This window comes from Antechinus flavipes, chromosome 1, assembly GCF_016432865.1.
Source record: "Antechinus flavipes isolate AdamAnt ecotype Samford, QLD, Australia chromosome 1, AdamAnt_v2, whole genome shotgun sequence".
In the NCBI taxonomy this organism is placed as follows: Eukaryota; Metazoa; Chordata; class Mammalia; order Dasyuromorphia; family Dasyuridae; genus Antechinus; species Antechinus flavipes.
This window is the reverse complement of record NC_067398.1, coordinates 159,658,655-159,673,502: the sequence shown is the minus strand read 5'-3', so window position 1 is coordinate 159,673,502 and position 14,848 is coordinate 159,658,655. Positions and strand designations below refer to the sequence as shown.

General features: G+C 36.6%; 1 protein-coding gene across 3 annotated transcripts in view; it reads left to right on the top strand.

Annotated features, from left to right (window-relative positions):
* The window catches only part of ANKDD1B (ankyrin repeat and death domain containing 1B), a 96,580-nt gene that overhangs the window by 41,585 nt on the left and 40,147 nt on the right, over positions 1-14,848 (top strand). For all 3 annotated transcript variants that reach the window (XM_051992083.1, XM_051992074.1, XM_051992063.1), the window contains exons 8-11: positions 1,761-1,859; positions 7,074-7,172; positions 9,524-9,619; positions 12,156-12,254. In XM_051992083.1, coding sequence (XP_051848043.1) covers positions 1,761-1,859; positions 7,074-7,172; positions 9,524-9,619; positions 12,156-12,254 — 393 coding nt within the window. The remainder of the gene's footprint in view (positions 1-1,760; positions 1,860-7,073; positions 7,173-9,523; positions 9,620-12,155; positions 12,255-14,848) is intronic.

Sequence of the window (14,848 nt, the reverse complement as noted above, 5' to 3'; positions counted from 1 at the left end):
ACTTTCAATGAAGAGCATAGAGACTAGGACTAGTGCTAACTATGGCTGGGAGTCTCTAGATTACATTTATTGAAAAGTTTGTAGATTTAGCTAGAAAGTCATCTAGTCTTTTATGTCTTAGATTGGCAACCCAAGGCAACTTGCCAAAGGATACACAGCAATAAATGGAAGAGCTGGCATTCATATTCTGGTCCCTCTTATTCCCAATCCAGCATTCTTTCCTGGCATTTGGCAAAGCTGAAATGTTTTATTGGCATCAAAAGCACTATGTTTAATTCTCACTTCCTTTCTTAATTTAATTCAGTTCAACAATTACTAACTTGTTTCCAAAGTGCCAACTCTGTGCTGGCACTGTTCTAGGCACTAGAAATACATACATACACACTCTCCTAAAATAGTGAGTCCTTGACTTCAAAAAGTTTACATTCTTAACATATTCTACTGCTAAAATAGGACAAAGAGTATGAGTAGGTTTCTCCATAATATAAATAGAGATGAACTAGGGAATGTAACCTTGAACATCATTTATATTTCTTTCTCTTTCTGTCTCCCTCTTTTTCTGTTTCTATCTCTTTGTCTCTCTCTCTTCTCTCTTTGTTTTCTCTCTACCCTCTTCCCACTTTGTTTTTTAAACAATAGCTAATTCTAGTTGTTCATTGTTTGATTTTTTTTTTAGGGGGGGAAATAGCTTTTTTTTCTAATTACATGTAAATATAGTTTCAACATTCATTTTAAAATAAAATTTAGAGTTTCAATTTTTTTTCTCTTCCCTTCCACTCCTCCCCTCGATCTAAGCAATCTAATATAGGTTATACATGTGCAATCATGTAAACATATTTCATATCATGTAAACACTAATAAACATATTTCCATGGTAATCATGTTGTGAAAGAAGAAACAAGATAAGGGAAAAACTACCTACATATAGCACCCCACCCCCTCAAATGAAAGTAGTATGTTTTGATTTGCATTGCAACTTCATAGTTCTTTCCCTGGATGTGGATTTTCCATCATGAGCCATTTGGAATTGTCTTGGAATGTATTGCTGAGAAGAGCTAAGTCATAATTCATCTTTGCACAATGTTGCTGTTACTGTGTACACTGTTCTCCTGGTTCTGCTCACTTCACTCATTATCAGTTCATGTAAGTCTTTCCAAGTGTTTCTGAAATCATCCTGCTTATCATTTTTTATAGCAAAACCCTATTCCATTCCATTCATATACTACAACTTGCCATTCCTCAATAGAGGGGCTCCCTCAGTTTCCAATTCTTTGCCACGACAAAGAGAGCTATTATAAATTTTTTGTTCATTTAGGTCCTTTTCTCTTTTTTATGATCTCTTTGGGATATAGACATAATAGTGGTATTGTTGGATCAAAGGAGTATGCTGGGTTGATTGCCCTTTGGGCATAGTTTCAAATTGTTTACCAAAATGGTTGGACCTTGAGTATTATTTTACCAAATTTTTCCAAAATCTTCTCTATTGAAGAACAAAGCAAGCCCTAGAAGGGGAATTTTGTGAAAAATGACATAGTAATAATAATAAATTACACATTTCTACTTCAAATTTTGAAAGATGGGTTTTAGAAGAGGGTAGGGAAAAATGCACAAGTAAATATGGTAATGTGAATCCTTTCTTTCCTTAAAATTGTTAGACTCTAAACTCATTAATTAGCATCATAAGGTTGAAAGAATCTGAATGCTGAAATAGGATTCTTGAGAATAGAAGACTTGTTACTCTTATTTCTTTATTGTTACAGGATGGAGAAACGCCATTCTTTTTGGCTGCTGCAGGAGGTCATAAAGAATGCTGCAAATTATTATTGGATGCAGGAAGTGATGTCAATATTCCCAACAATGTAGGTTCACATTACCAGGGTCCTCTATTAGGAGTACTTCATGTGTTGTCTGCAGACAAGAGAAAGTCTAGGGACTGACCTTTTGTAGGATTGACAGCTGTCTGTCATCTGAGCTTTTGTTTGGATTTATTTCTCATATTCCCCATTGATGTCTACTCCAAAGGAACACTCTTCTTCTCATTCACTTGGGAGAAGTTTGCTTTTTTTTTTTTTTTTTTTTTTGGTAACAAGATAGAGAATGAAGGAATGAATTAAGAAAGCATTTATTAAGCCTAAGTGTGCTTAGTATTTTAGATGTAAAAAGAAAATGTGAGACAGTCCCTGTTCTTAGGGAATTCTAATTGGGAGAGAGCATACATCAACGTTAAGCTGAGGAGAGGCCTAAAAATGCGAAGGGTTCAATGATGGGTGGATGGCAAGGTCCTAGAGTTCCTTAGTTTTATAGCAATAGATCAAATGCTAAGGGTCTGGTGGGCATAAGGCATATCTGGAGGGTTTGGCCTTTTTTGCCTCATCTAAGTTGAATGTTGGGGTTCAAAGGGAGGGCCCTAAAATGTTGGGGTTCTAGACTGGTGTCAGGAGGTATCTCAAAAGAATTTTCAGCCTCAAACCCATCTCTAAGTCAAAGGGCAAAGTTTATTATAACTGTAACATCAATTAAAGGGGGTTAAATTCCAAAAGAGCAAGATAGTAAAGAGCAAAGAACAAGCAGATAAATTTATAGGGAAAAGTGAGAGAAACTAGGTATTTCATATCACTGATATGCTAATTTTATGGCTTAGAGGTGGAATTGAGGAGTGGTCAGGTTCTTTTTTTTTTTTTTCCTGAAATAATTTTTAAAAATTTATTGTATTTAGTACGTTCTTGTGACAACCCACTTAGATGTGTTATATTTACAAATAACATTATTAAATACCTTATACTTTAGTTAAACAAGAAAGTTTCCCTAGTCTGTAACAGTTTAGTTAGTGTTATCAGAAAACAATATGCCAATAACAATCTTTGCACTATACCTAAAAGATAACTTTCATGTAAACCTTTAAAATGTGCAAAGAACAAATGAGTATTATCTTCTTTGATCTCCACAATAATCCAGGGAGGTATATGCTACTATTTTTGACAGATGACAAAACAAAGGCGGACAAAACAAAATAAAGTAAATGAGCTAGTTAAGTGTCTCAGGTTAGATTTCTACTCGGTTCTTCTTCACTTCAGACACCTATCTACCACACCAACAAACTATATTATAATGTTACATTTCAGCCTCTGATTTCAAAAGTTATATATCAAGTATCTACTATTTTTCTGATACTGTGCAAGGAATAGTGGATACAAAAATAAAACTTAAAAGGTACTTGATTTAAGGTATCTTAGATTCTACATATAACAGATAAACAGATAATATGTATGATATTTGAGGAGGGAATTATCACTAACAACTAATGGGACCACTGTGAAATGTAATAATCTTATCTAAGTCTTAGAAGACAGAAGACAGGTTCTTTGTGCACGGGTCCCTTACCTATAGTTCTCTAGTTAGAACTCATGGGGAATCCTTCAGGAGGTATATTTTTAGGTATGAATTGGATATCCAATTTTGTATTGTATCTATTTTAACTTTAGATACCTCATTATTGATGCTCCGTAGCTTCAAGAGTCCTGTTATTGCTGGCCAGCAGGCTGTTATCTGATGGTCAGCAACCTTTTAGACTCAGCATTTTGGCAATACATGGTAAACTAAGGCAAGATAGCCTATGGGGAAAAAATACAACATTCCTAACTGTATCATTCCTAAGGGCTGTACCACATCAAGAGGTTAAATTTGGGAGAGCTTGCTCTATGGCATCATCTGAGTTTATTAGAAAGAACGGAAATAAAGACCATAAGTGGTTTATTAACACATTCCTCAAAGAGCTCTACACAAAACTGAATACTATATCCTCATTTGATTTCAAATTGAGCCAGAAGTCTCCAGGTTCCATGAATATTCTTAGCTGTGCTCACTGAAGTAAGAAGGGACTAAAGAGAAAGGAAAGAAATAGTATTGTCAGGAAAGGTTTGTTCAAGTCACTAAAATTCAGCTACATGAACTATATAAACCAGTATATTTCCAGGAACTGAGCAGTGAGTTCTTTGAGGAACATTTGAGGAAGCAAAATGAAACTCAATCATGTACTTCTCTGGGGTAACTGGGGACTATAATAAGTATCAGGGATTATGACTAAGCACATTTTTTAAAAGAAAAGGAAAGGAAAGGAAAAGAAAGTGTTTTCCATGTTACTCTACCCTTTCCACAATCTAAGTTTTACTTGTTTTTGTAAAAAGTCTGGTACTAGTGGCTCCTTCAGGTTTTTGTAAACTAAAATATGGGGTTTTAGTGATTCAGGGGAGTACTGAATCCAAAGATAGAGAAACTATATTGAAATCCTGCCTCTTAACCATGTGAATCTAAACAAGTCATAATTTCTTGGGCCTTTTCCCTCATTTATAAGAACAGGGGACTGCATGACTTCTGAGGTCCCTTCCCAGTCTCATTCTATAATCCTGTAATCCATGGACCTTAACACAATGAGGATGTGATAGGGATAAAGGGAGAAAAGAATAACAAAACATTTTAGGAGGAAGATATCATCTCCAGAGAAAATGGGAAGGGAAGAAAGCTTGATATATAGGAGAGAATGTTTATTAAGCATTTTCTATGTACCTAAAAGGTAAGGATTGGTTAGTTGTTGTCCTTTATTGTGCAGATGACCAAAATGACACCATTATGTTAGTCGCAAACCCCAGTATGGGTGATCCGACCAATAGGAGTTTGGAGTGCTCTGTCCACATATAAATACAATGAATCCATATGAACATTTGGAGTAGCTTCTCTAATTTTGCTCATCTTGTGTTTCTTTTGAGCTAATACAATTTTACTTTGCTCTTAAAGCATGGGATAAAACACACAAATCACCAGGAAAACAAAACAGTTCCTATTCTCAAGGAGTTTACATTCTAATGACAAAACATTAAGGGAATTTGGGAGGAGAGAAAAGAGGATCTAAAAAGCAGGCTGGTGTTGTGGTAGAATGGACCTTAGAGTGAGCAGAAATGAACTCAGCAATTAAACTTCTGGGTAGGAGAGGTCCTCCAGATATGGCACCCTTGGCAAGAAGTCACAATCATTGAAGAGCCCACAGGACAGTCATCATTGTAATGCTGATGAAACTGAGCAAGACAGATGTTAGAGACCAATTCAATAGTTTATTAAATGGAGAGAGACACTGGGACTAGATGGATCTTGGTCCCAGGGCTGGACGAGACTATCATCTCAAAGAATCCAGCCCTGAGTACTGGGACAGCAAGGATAACAAGAACAGTGACATAATGGGGGATAACCTAATGGTGGGGGAGGCCCTAGGATGACACAGGAGGGAGGTTACTGGTATTCTAATAACATCTAAAATGGACAAACCTTTATCCTGTCAAACATTAAGAAGGAAGGTCTATAACCTAAAGATATAAAACCTTCATCTCCTCAACCATTTAAGAGGGAATGATTACAGCCTGGGGTTTTGGGGCAGAGCAACTGAAGTAGACCTTCATCTCATCAAACATTTAAGAAAGGTTATAACCTGAGGCAGAATAACTAAATAGGACAATTGGAGAAACTGGGTCACGACATTAAAAGGGAACTTTGGTACAACATCATTAAGAGGGCAAAGCAGCTGTTGTGGAGGTGGAATGAACAAAGCTGAATTGATAACAGGATTTGAGGTTGAGTCACCAAGGCAGTAAGTTCAGACCAAGGGGAAGTCTGGAGTTTGGAAACTACATTCTTGCCAGGTTCATGCATGGAACCAGAGTTGGACTTTGAAGGAAGAAAAGAAGAAATTCCATAGGGAAACTTAGGAGAGAGAAGCTACTACATCTTTTTTAGTTTAAAAAAGCACTAAGTCTTTTTGGGATAGCATGTATAAAGTTGGAAGAATAGGTGGGAATCAGATTGTAAAAGATCTGGGATGTCAGAATAAGATGTTGACTATTTATTAAGTGAGGAACTATAAAAGTTTTTTTTTTTTTAATGAAAGAGTTTCATGATTGCAGGAGTACTTTAGAAAGATTATTTGGGTGAAGTCGGGATTCAAGAAAGAGTAGAAAGGTGTCTAGGCAACAATCCTGGAGTCAGGAGGACCCAAGTTCAAATGTGGCCTCAGATATTTACTGTTTGACCTCATTCATCCTTCTCCCAGAAAGAAAGAGTAGAAATTGGAGGGAAAAAATCACTGAGATTCAGGAAGTTACTTTAGAGTCAATTTTAGTTTAGTAAACAAGGTGAAATCCATCTTTCTGGTGCTTCTGTCCCATTTTTCTAATGAAGCTCCTCTGATGTTAATCAAAAGAACTTTAATTCTTCTTCCATAAGAGTTCTCTTATGTTCAAGTACTTGAAAATAGTCATGTCAATTTCAAGAAGTACTCTGCTTTCTATTCTGGTTCCTTTATTGACTTGTTTGGCACAATTTGTGGCCTTCTCACCAGACTGAGACCAAATTTGAACTCAGGTCTTCCTGATCTAGGCCTTATGTTCCATCTACTGAGTAACCTAGTTGCCCAAAAGAGAATTAAGAAGGTACTTTTAGGAGCTGCAGAGATTGAGGTTCATCAAGTAAAATAATTTGACTGAAGCGAAGGGTTTATGAGGAAACTAGTCATAAATGAAGTCAGATGTTCATTTCCTGTCCCTGGGATAAAGGAAATCGTGCTTTTACTTCATTGGAACCTTGGGGAAAATGTATTCATCTGTGCTATATCTCTGTGAATAGTAGAAACCAGAAATATCTATTGTACGAACCATTCTGAATTCTCCACTGCTATGGCTTATCTGGCAAGGATTTGACCTTGGATTCTTGAAGGTCATGCCAGAAAAGAGGCAGGTTGGTGAGTTGTACCAAAGTGGAAGCCTTGCCATTTTGGCCCTCTAATGGACTTCAGAGGGCTAGTCACTTGATTACAATTTAATTTAATTTTTTGATCACTGCAACTCAATCCCTACAATAAAACAATCTGCAAACATGAAGCACTATACAAATGTTAGTGATCATGACAATTAATAAGGTGTGAAATTTCCATCCACAATTGAAATGACAGATCCTTGATAGATTAAAAGCAGCATTCCGATTCTAACCTGAAAACCATTTCACCTCCCTCAGTCCTTCTGTTTTTCTCTCAGAACAAAATTACTGCTTTGCAAATAGCAACCCAGAATGGCCATGTACCCCTTGTTACTTTTCTTCTCAATGAAAACATTGTTTTGGACCAGAAAGCTGAGGTGAGTGGTATATAGTAATTTATCATTTAGGGGGTCATACCCAATTTGCTTTTCAGTGGCTGGTTGACTTTGGGTAGTTATATTTTTGGATGGATTGGTACATTTGTGGAAGACAGATTTATTTATGATGGAGGCTATTCTTTAGAAATAACTGTTTTTTTCTTTTGTGCTTTTTTTTTAAGGAAGGGGTGGCTAAAAGTCTAATGCAGATGAAAAATAAGCTTTTGTATTTTATATTTTAATGTTTAAAGCAATAAAACTTCCATATATGAACAAGATATCATTACTCTTATTAAATTTGGGAAGATGAGGATGCCACGATATTTATTGGAGTATATATATATATGCATAGCTATATTATGAAAATTATCATTTGTTTCTTCTGTGAAACTATCTATTTTTCTTTAACATTCAATCAACTATTCTAACTTTGGTTTCTGGAATTTCATGTTGGCTTTTCAAAATGACCCAACACACCCAAAGCAAACATTTTGACAATGACCTTCTGTGTTGGAGCTGAACGAGGAAAATCCTTTCACATTTTTTTACTCTATTTTTTTTTCTTTCCTGAGAATATTACTCATTCTGATTGCAATTATCTGTTACTATATGTTCTGATAATTCCAGACTGAGGGTGTGACTTGAACTGGGTTTGGCTGTTTTGGAGGACAAGTTTTCACTGAAACTTGTTTGAAATTTTGTCAGTTCAGTCTAAAGAACTTTTTAATATGTAGAAATATTTCAACCACCATGTTAATTGTATTCATTGACATTTCAAAACTTAGAATCAGAGGCCTGGTTTAGTCATCCTTTGCTATGTGACCCTGGCAAATCATATCACCTGAGTGTAATTTCCTCATCTGTAAAGTGTGCATAATATTGTCACCATCAGCTTCATAAGGAGGAAAAAGCTTTTTAAAAATTAATGTGCTGTAGATATTTTATTTTTAAAAATTTTTATTGATTATTTTTTGTTTTCATATTATCTACATTTCCCTGTGTGGCCCCTTTCTTTTCTTCCCCCAGATGGCCTTGCCTTACAAAGCATGTTTATTATTTAGGGTGATTTTTTTTTCTTCTTTCTGCTCAAGCATTCTAGAAGGTTTGAAGGGAAAAGGGAAAATAGGAAATGTTTCATACAACAATTCAGTTTGTTTTGGCTATGGAGGATTATATTAGAGGTGTCAAATATATGACTTGTCCAAATGCTGTAAAAACCAAATTGGTAAATATTTACTAAAAATACAATATGAACAGATATCATTTTAAAACCAATGCAGAGTTCCTTATATACAGATCAGTCTTTATTATGCTTTTAGGGTTTGACATCATTAGCCTGTAATTCTTTACAGTAATTCTACCCACCTGTATAGTCTTTGCTTTCCAGAAAGGCACAAATGGGTAAGCTTGGGAAGACCTAGGGAAGAATATAATTTAATCACATCCCCCCTCATTTTCCATAGGCGAAGTCACAAAAATGCACAAGTAAAAGCACAGAGACTTGAACCCATCTCTCCCAGGTCTTTAAATCATATTTCCTCCAACCTCGTGGAATTTCTAGGTCATTCCCACTTTCTCATCTTCTCCCTCCCAAGTCTTTGCCTTTCTCTCCAAGTACCTTCCCTTTGACTTACCTTTCCTGCTTTAACTACCACTCTTTGCCCCATTGCTGATCTGCCTGTGGCCACACCTGCTTGCTCTGAATCACTCATTCTTTCCAATTCAGCTATTCCCTTTCCCTGAACATTGTCACTTTCTCTCATTCTCATTTTCTTTTAGAAGTAGCTATCCTTCCTTCTTCCTACCTAATTACCTCTTCTTTTTGCTATGGGGGGAAGGGGCAGGGTCAGCCTGGCATAGTGGGAGGAGTTCTAACTCTAGGAGTCAGAAGACCTGAATTTATAAATGCCATTTCTGCCTTGTCAAAGCTATGTGACCTTGAACAAATCATTTAACTGCTCTCGTTCTTAATTTCTTCATCAGTAAAATGAAAGTATTAATAGCCCTACCTTGTCAGATTGTTGTGAGAATCAAGTGAATATATATAAAATGCCTTGCAAACATTAGAATATTATAGAAATCTTAGCTATTATTAATTTAATGCTTTAGGACATCACTTAATTACTTAATTTCTGATTCAGTTTCTTCATCTATCAAATGAGAAAGGCCTCCTGTGGTCCTCCAGTGTTAAATCTAATAACTTTTTCAAGGTCACCTTGCTAGCAAGAAGCGAGATTTGAACCCATGAACTCTGAGCCCATGCCAATTCATTGTATAGCATGGTAGTGGTATATGAACAGTATAGTTAAGGGAGGATACCCCCACTTAAAGTGGTTTCTATCTTTCTGCAGCAGGATTCCCCTCTTCACTTAGCAGTTGTCAATAATCATGTCACTGTAGTGAACAAGTTATTGGGAGCTAAGCACAACGTTGATGCCTTAAATCAGGTAAGCAAAGTGAGGCAGAATCCACTGGTGATTCCTCATCTTCATATAAATATTATGTTGGATTTTGTGTTGTTTCCCGTGGAAGTCAAGGTGAATTAAAGGATAAGGGCCAGCTCTTTAGAAGGATGTGTGCATTCTTCCACCTCCCTCCCTCTCCCACAAGCTTCCTCTGCTAGATGGATGGCAGCCAGTGCATTATTCAAATGTTCACAGTGGATACATCCAGATATTTTGATAGAAAAACAATGACTTAGAAACCTATTGCTAGAAGAGTCTCTAAATCAAGAGCCACTCCCCAAAGCTGATGCACTGTCATTGGCAGGGGGCCCCTTTCCACAAGAAGGAAGCTTTATTTCTATCTTGAAGTCATTAATGTGTCTTCCTTTAAGCCTGAAGACTGAAAGGCCACACGAAATATAAAAATTACATGGATTCAATTAACTGAAGAAGCGGCAAATGCTCCATAAGATCAATCTATCACTGGCTCCATCTGGAAATGCTGAGACAGAATAATAAATATGATTTAGAGCCAAAGGACCTCAGGGCTTGGAAGAACCTTCGACATCTTCTAGTTTAAAGCCTTCATTTTATAGATGAGCACACTAAACTCCAGAGAGATAAAGTGATCTGCTCGTCCCAAAATTGCTTAGCTAGTCAGTGGGAGATCTGGGACGGGAATGAAGCTGTGAATCACATTTTTGAGTCCTCACTTGCTGAGATTTCTTTGCATCCTGATTGTTATTCAGTCTGTTAACCACTGCTCCAAGTCTTATGTTATAAATCCGATGAACATAGTGGCTGTTGTTGAATCATTTCAATAGTGTCCACCAGTCTTAGTGACTCCATTTGGGGTTTTCTTGGTATAGATATTGCAGTCGTTTGTCTTTTTCTTCTCCAACCCATTATACAGGTGAAAAACTGAACCAAACAGGAATAAGTGAACACAGCTAGTACATGTTTGAGGCTGGATTTGAACTCAGGAAGATGAGTTTTCCTGATTCCAGGTCTAATAATCTATGTACTATGCCATTGTGGGAGGTGGGAAGGCAGAGTATGGGAGAGGTCTGGTTATTGACTTATTAAAGTCAATTCCAAGTTCGAACAGATTGAAACTCAAGCAAAGTGTTTTCCATATTGGGACAATTGGGGCTAAACAGGCAATTGGGATCAAACACCTGAAGGAGCAAGCCTGGAGTCAGGATTTGGGTGAGTTTGCTCTCCATATTAGAAAAAATAAGCTTGGACAGCTCAACAGATTCTTGTACCTCCTGGTCTCTCAAAAAATTTAAAAAATAGCATTGAAATCTTTCACTTTGGCCCTGTATGGTCCCTAGAGTTGGACCCTAAAGCTGCTTAAATATAGCTCCAAACCTTAGTCCCAAAGGAACATTTATTTATGTTTGTTTTCTAATTTCATTCTTTATTTTTTTATAATAGTTTTTTTATTTTCAAAATATATGCAAAAATAGTTTTCAGTATTCACTCTTACAAAACCTTGTGTTCCCAATCTTTCTCCCTCCCTCCTTTCCTCCTACTCCTTCCCTCTCCCTTAGATGTCAAGTAATCTAATATAGATTAAACATGTGCAATTCTTTTAAACTGAATATTTATTTAAAGAGACATTGTTGGAAGGGATTTGGTTTCTTCTTAATTCCCTCTGCCTCAGCTGTTCTACCAGCATGGGATCCTAGAGTGTCCTATTTTGTTTTTATTTTCTATTCATCCAAACAGACTACTGATACTATTGAAAACAAGTCTGTTTACTGTATCGTTGTAAATAACTGTCCCTTTCATAATCTGTATAATAGATTCTTTAAAATAAAATAAGATGTCTTAGAAAAAAGTGATTAAAAATATTAACCAGAGAAAATTATTAAATAAGCAATTGTTAATATTGGGGAGACACAGAATTTATTCCTTTCCGAAACATTAAAGATGTTGGCCAAGCCAGCCTCTACAAGACATTGGTGATAATGAGGTTGAACTTTCTCCTCAATCTTGTTCAGACTCTATCCAGGTGGGGAATCTATTTTACTCAGGTTTGGGCTGGGATAAATTCTTTGATTAGATGGCATAAGGCTGGGGAGGGGGTGTTACATGATCAAAGTCATGGTTTTCCTCCTAACTCCCTCCCAGTCCCTCTCTCTATTTATAATATTCTTTCATTATAATATTCATTTTCTCTCATTCTTAACCAGTCAGAATTATTACCATCCTCAAGAATACTAACTCAAAGAAGAGAATATATTTAATATGCTTTGCAAACCTTGAAGTATAAGTGTCTGAGATTATTGTTACACAGGTGGTAGCACAGGGGAGAACCCTAGGCCTACAATAAGGAAGAACTGTTCAAAAAAGGCCTCAGTCACCTACTAATTGTGTGATCATGAGTAAGTCCTTTCACTCTGTTTGCTTCAGTTTCCTCATCTGTAAAATGAGCTGAAGAAGGAAATAGCAAATCACTCCAGTATCTTTGCCAAAAAACCCTCAAATGGGGTCACAAAGACACAACTAACCAACAAAATTATTGTTATAGAAGCAGCAGACCCCTCTGCATTTAGCAGCAGATCTTGGAAATGTGGAACTGGTGGATACCTTGCTGAAGGCAGGCTGTGATCTGAAGGCTGTTGACAAGGTAACACATCTAAATGTCTGCTGTTGCTCCAGGTTCAGTGTTAGCACATCTGCATATATGTAATACTCACCAGAGATGGTCCATATTGCCATTTAGTGAAATTTTAAATTTTCAGGGGTCATTGTGAAAGTCAAATGAGTCTGAATTATATCTTTTTAAAAAATAAAAATGCTATTTTATATCCTCCAAGTATATATAATAGTAAGTATATAATACTTAAAGCCAGTCTCCAAAAGAATACTAAAGCATAAATTATTCACAGCTTATTGTTCATCCACAGAGCTTATAACATATTAGAAAGCTTCTTTATTCTTCCACTTCTTAAGGAGGTGGAGAAATCTCCTTAACTGAGTCTTCTTGAAGGTATTTGCCCAGGCACCCTTCCCTCTCATTAATTATTTACTTCTTTTGTTCTGACATTACCTTCATTTCTGAGTAAATTTTTCTTCTCTTTTCCAAAAACCATACCTTATAAAAAAGGACAAATTTTTTAACAAGCATCTCAGCAAAACCAATTGTTTTGGTTCCACACCCATAAATCCCCACCTCTGCAAAGAAGTGAAGAAAGTACATTTTCCTTCCATCTCAACAAGTTTGTTACAATTAGATAGCCTTCTTTTCTTTTACTTTTATTTTTGTTGTTGGAAACTTGAACCCCACCCATTTCAGATATTATCATCTTCACACTACTCAGGTCTGAAGGAATGTGGTTTGGTCATATTTTTAATTTTAATTCCTGAGCTAGCCAAAAATCCTGGGTTACGGGAAGGAGAAACTAGATGGCTTGTAAAGGCCCAGAAAATGTAGCCCAGCTACATTAAGAGTCAAGGACAAGTTACTCTGCTTGAAGGATTTCATGTGAAAAATCTGAGTTACATCCATACTACCTACAAATCTCCCCACATCCTCAGATAAGGTAGGTAACAATGAAGGATGCTGAAAAAGAGATTTTGAACCTTAGATGGATTTGTCTGAATCCCTTCTAAATAGTTTGGAAATACTCCTCTTCCCTCCTACTGCCTTTTCTTTAAAAGTCAAGTCTTTCGGGTATAGTGAAGAGTCAGGAAAAATGAGAGTTAGAATCCTGCCTCTAACAGGAGTTATATACAATGAGGAAGTCATTGAAATTCTAAGTCTCAGGCTCCTCCCCTCTAAAATGGGGTAATAATACTCATAGTACTTACCTCACTGGGCTGTCTTGGAGATCAAATGAGATCATGCTTGAAAATGGTTTCACAAACCTCCTCTTCTAGCATTCACTTTTTATCCACCCTAGTTAAGTGATGTTTCCTGGGACCTGGTGCATTATTAATGAATAGAAGAAAAGAAAAAAGAAAAAATGCTAAAACTATGACTTGGTACGGCTCTTCCCTCTTCCTGAAGTTTAATCTCTGGGGAGTATCACAGGCTTAATGATACCAGTACCAGGAGCCTTCACATTCCCATTCAAGCATATACTCCTAAGGAAAATGCTCTTCTAAGAGCAAAAAACCTCTGGCTCCCAGCATGCTGCTCTCCTAATAGACTAATTGCCATGATTGTGAATGGTGTTGAAAGCCAGCACTCAGATGGCAGAGATTAGGGGGTTGTGTAAAGGCCTAGAAGTAGCAGTACTTTGTAATCCAGTTATGTGCCCCTGATTAGAGGCTGACTGCTTCCAACCCTAATTTTCAGGCTCATCTAAGACTCTCAATACGTGGAAAATAGCCAACACTGGTGCCTGTGGGAATTGTACTTCTAGTGAGTCTCCAGAAGCATTTAGGATGATAAAGAAAGGGAAACAGTTCTTTAAGTCCCCCACTACCACAGTGCTGGTTGGAGTGGGATTCTGGATTTGGATACCTCCAGCCACATTTTTAAATTATTCTGATATTCCCTTATCATAGTATCTTGACTAATTGTGTTCTGAAATTAACAGCTCAATTTTGGGACTGGCTTTAAACACCTAAATGGAACAGACAGCACCTTACTTGGCAAGATAGAATAAAAAGTTTCTTAAACTGTGGGTCTCACCCCATGTGGAGTCATTTACTTGAATGTGGGGTCATGGAAAATTTGGTAACAGTAAAGGATATCAAATATTCTGACCAGATTTAATTCTTTATGTAAAAATAAACAAGCATATCCCTTTCATTAGTAAGCAAGTTTGCTTTCATTAAATGGTAAAATTGTTTTAAAATGAATTTTATGAGTTATTATCAGTAAATGTTTGATTTGTATACCTAAGAAATGCCCAAGAAATAAAAATTTCTTGGACAAAAGCTTTGATTTAGAAGAACTAGGAAATATCCATTAACATCCTCCCCCTCCCCCAAACTCAGTAAAGAAACACAACAAAAGCAAACCTGTTTCCTTTGTTGTTTGTTCTAGTCCCCTAGATTTCCATGTAATTCTACTAGGTTAAGAATATCATGTAGTGGAAGTGTCTCTGGACTAGGGCAACTTGACAGCTGAAACCTAGTTCTTACTTTGACAGTCTTATTTTCTCCTCAGTAACCCTCCCAAATATTTCTTCTCCTTCACTCATACACTTACTAACCTTGTCCAGGGCCTATGACTTTTTGATTTATCCCAAATCTCTAGCCACTTCAAAC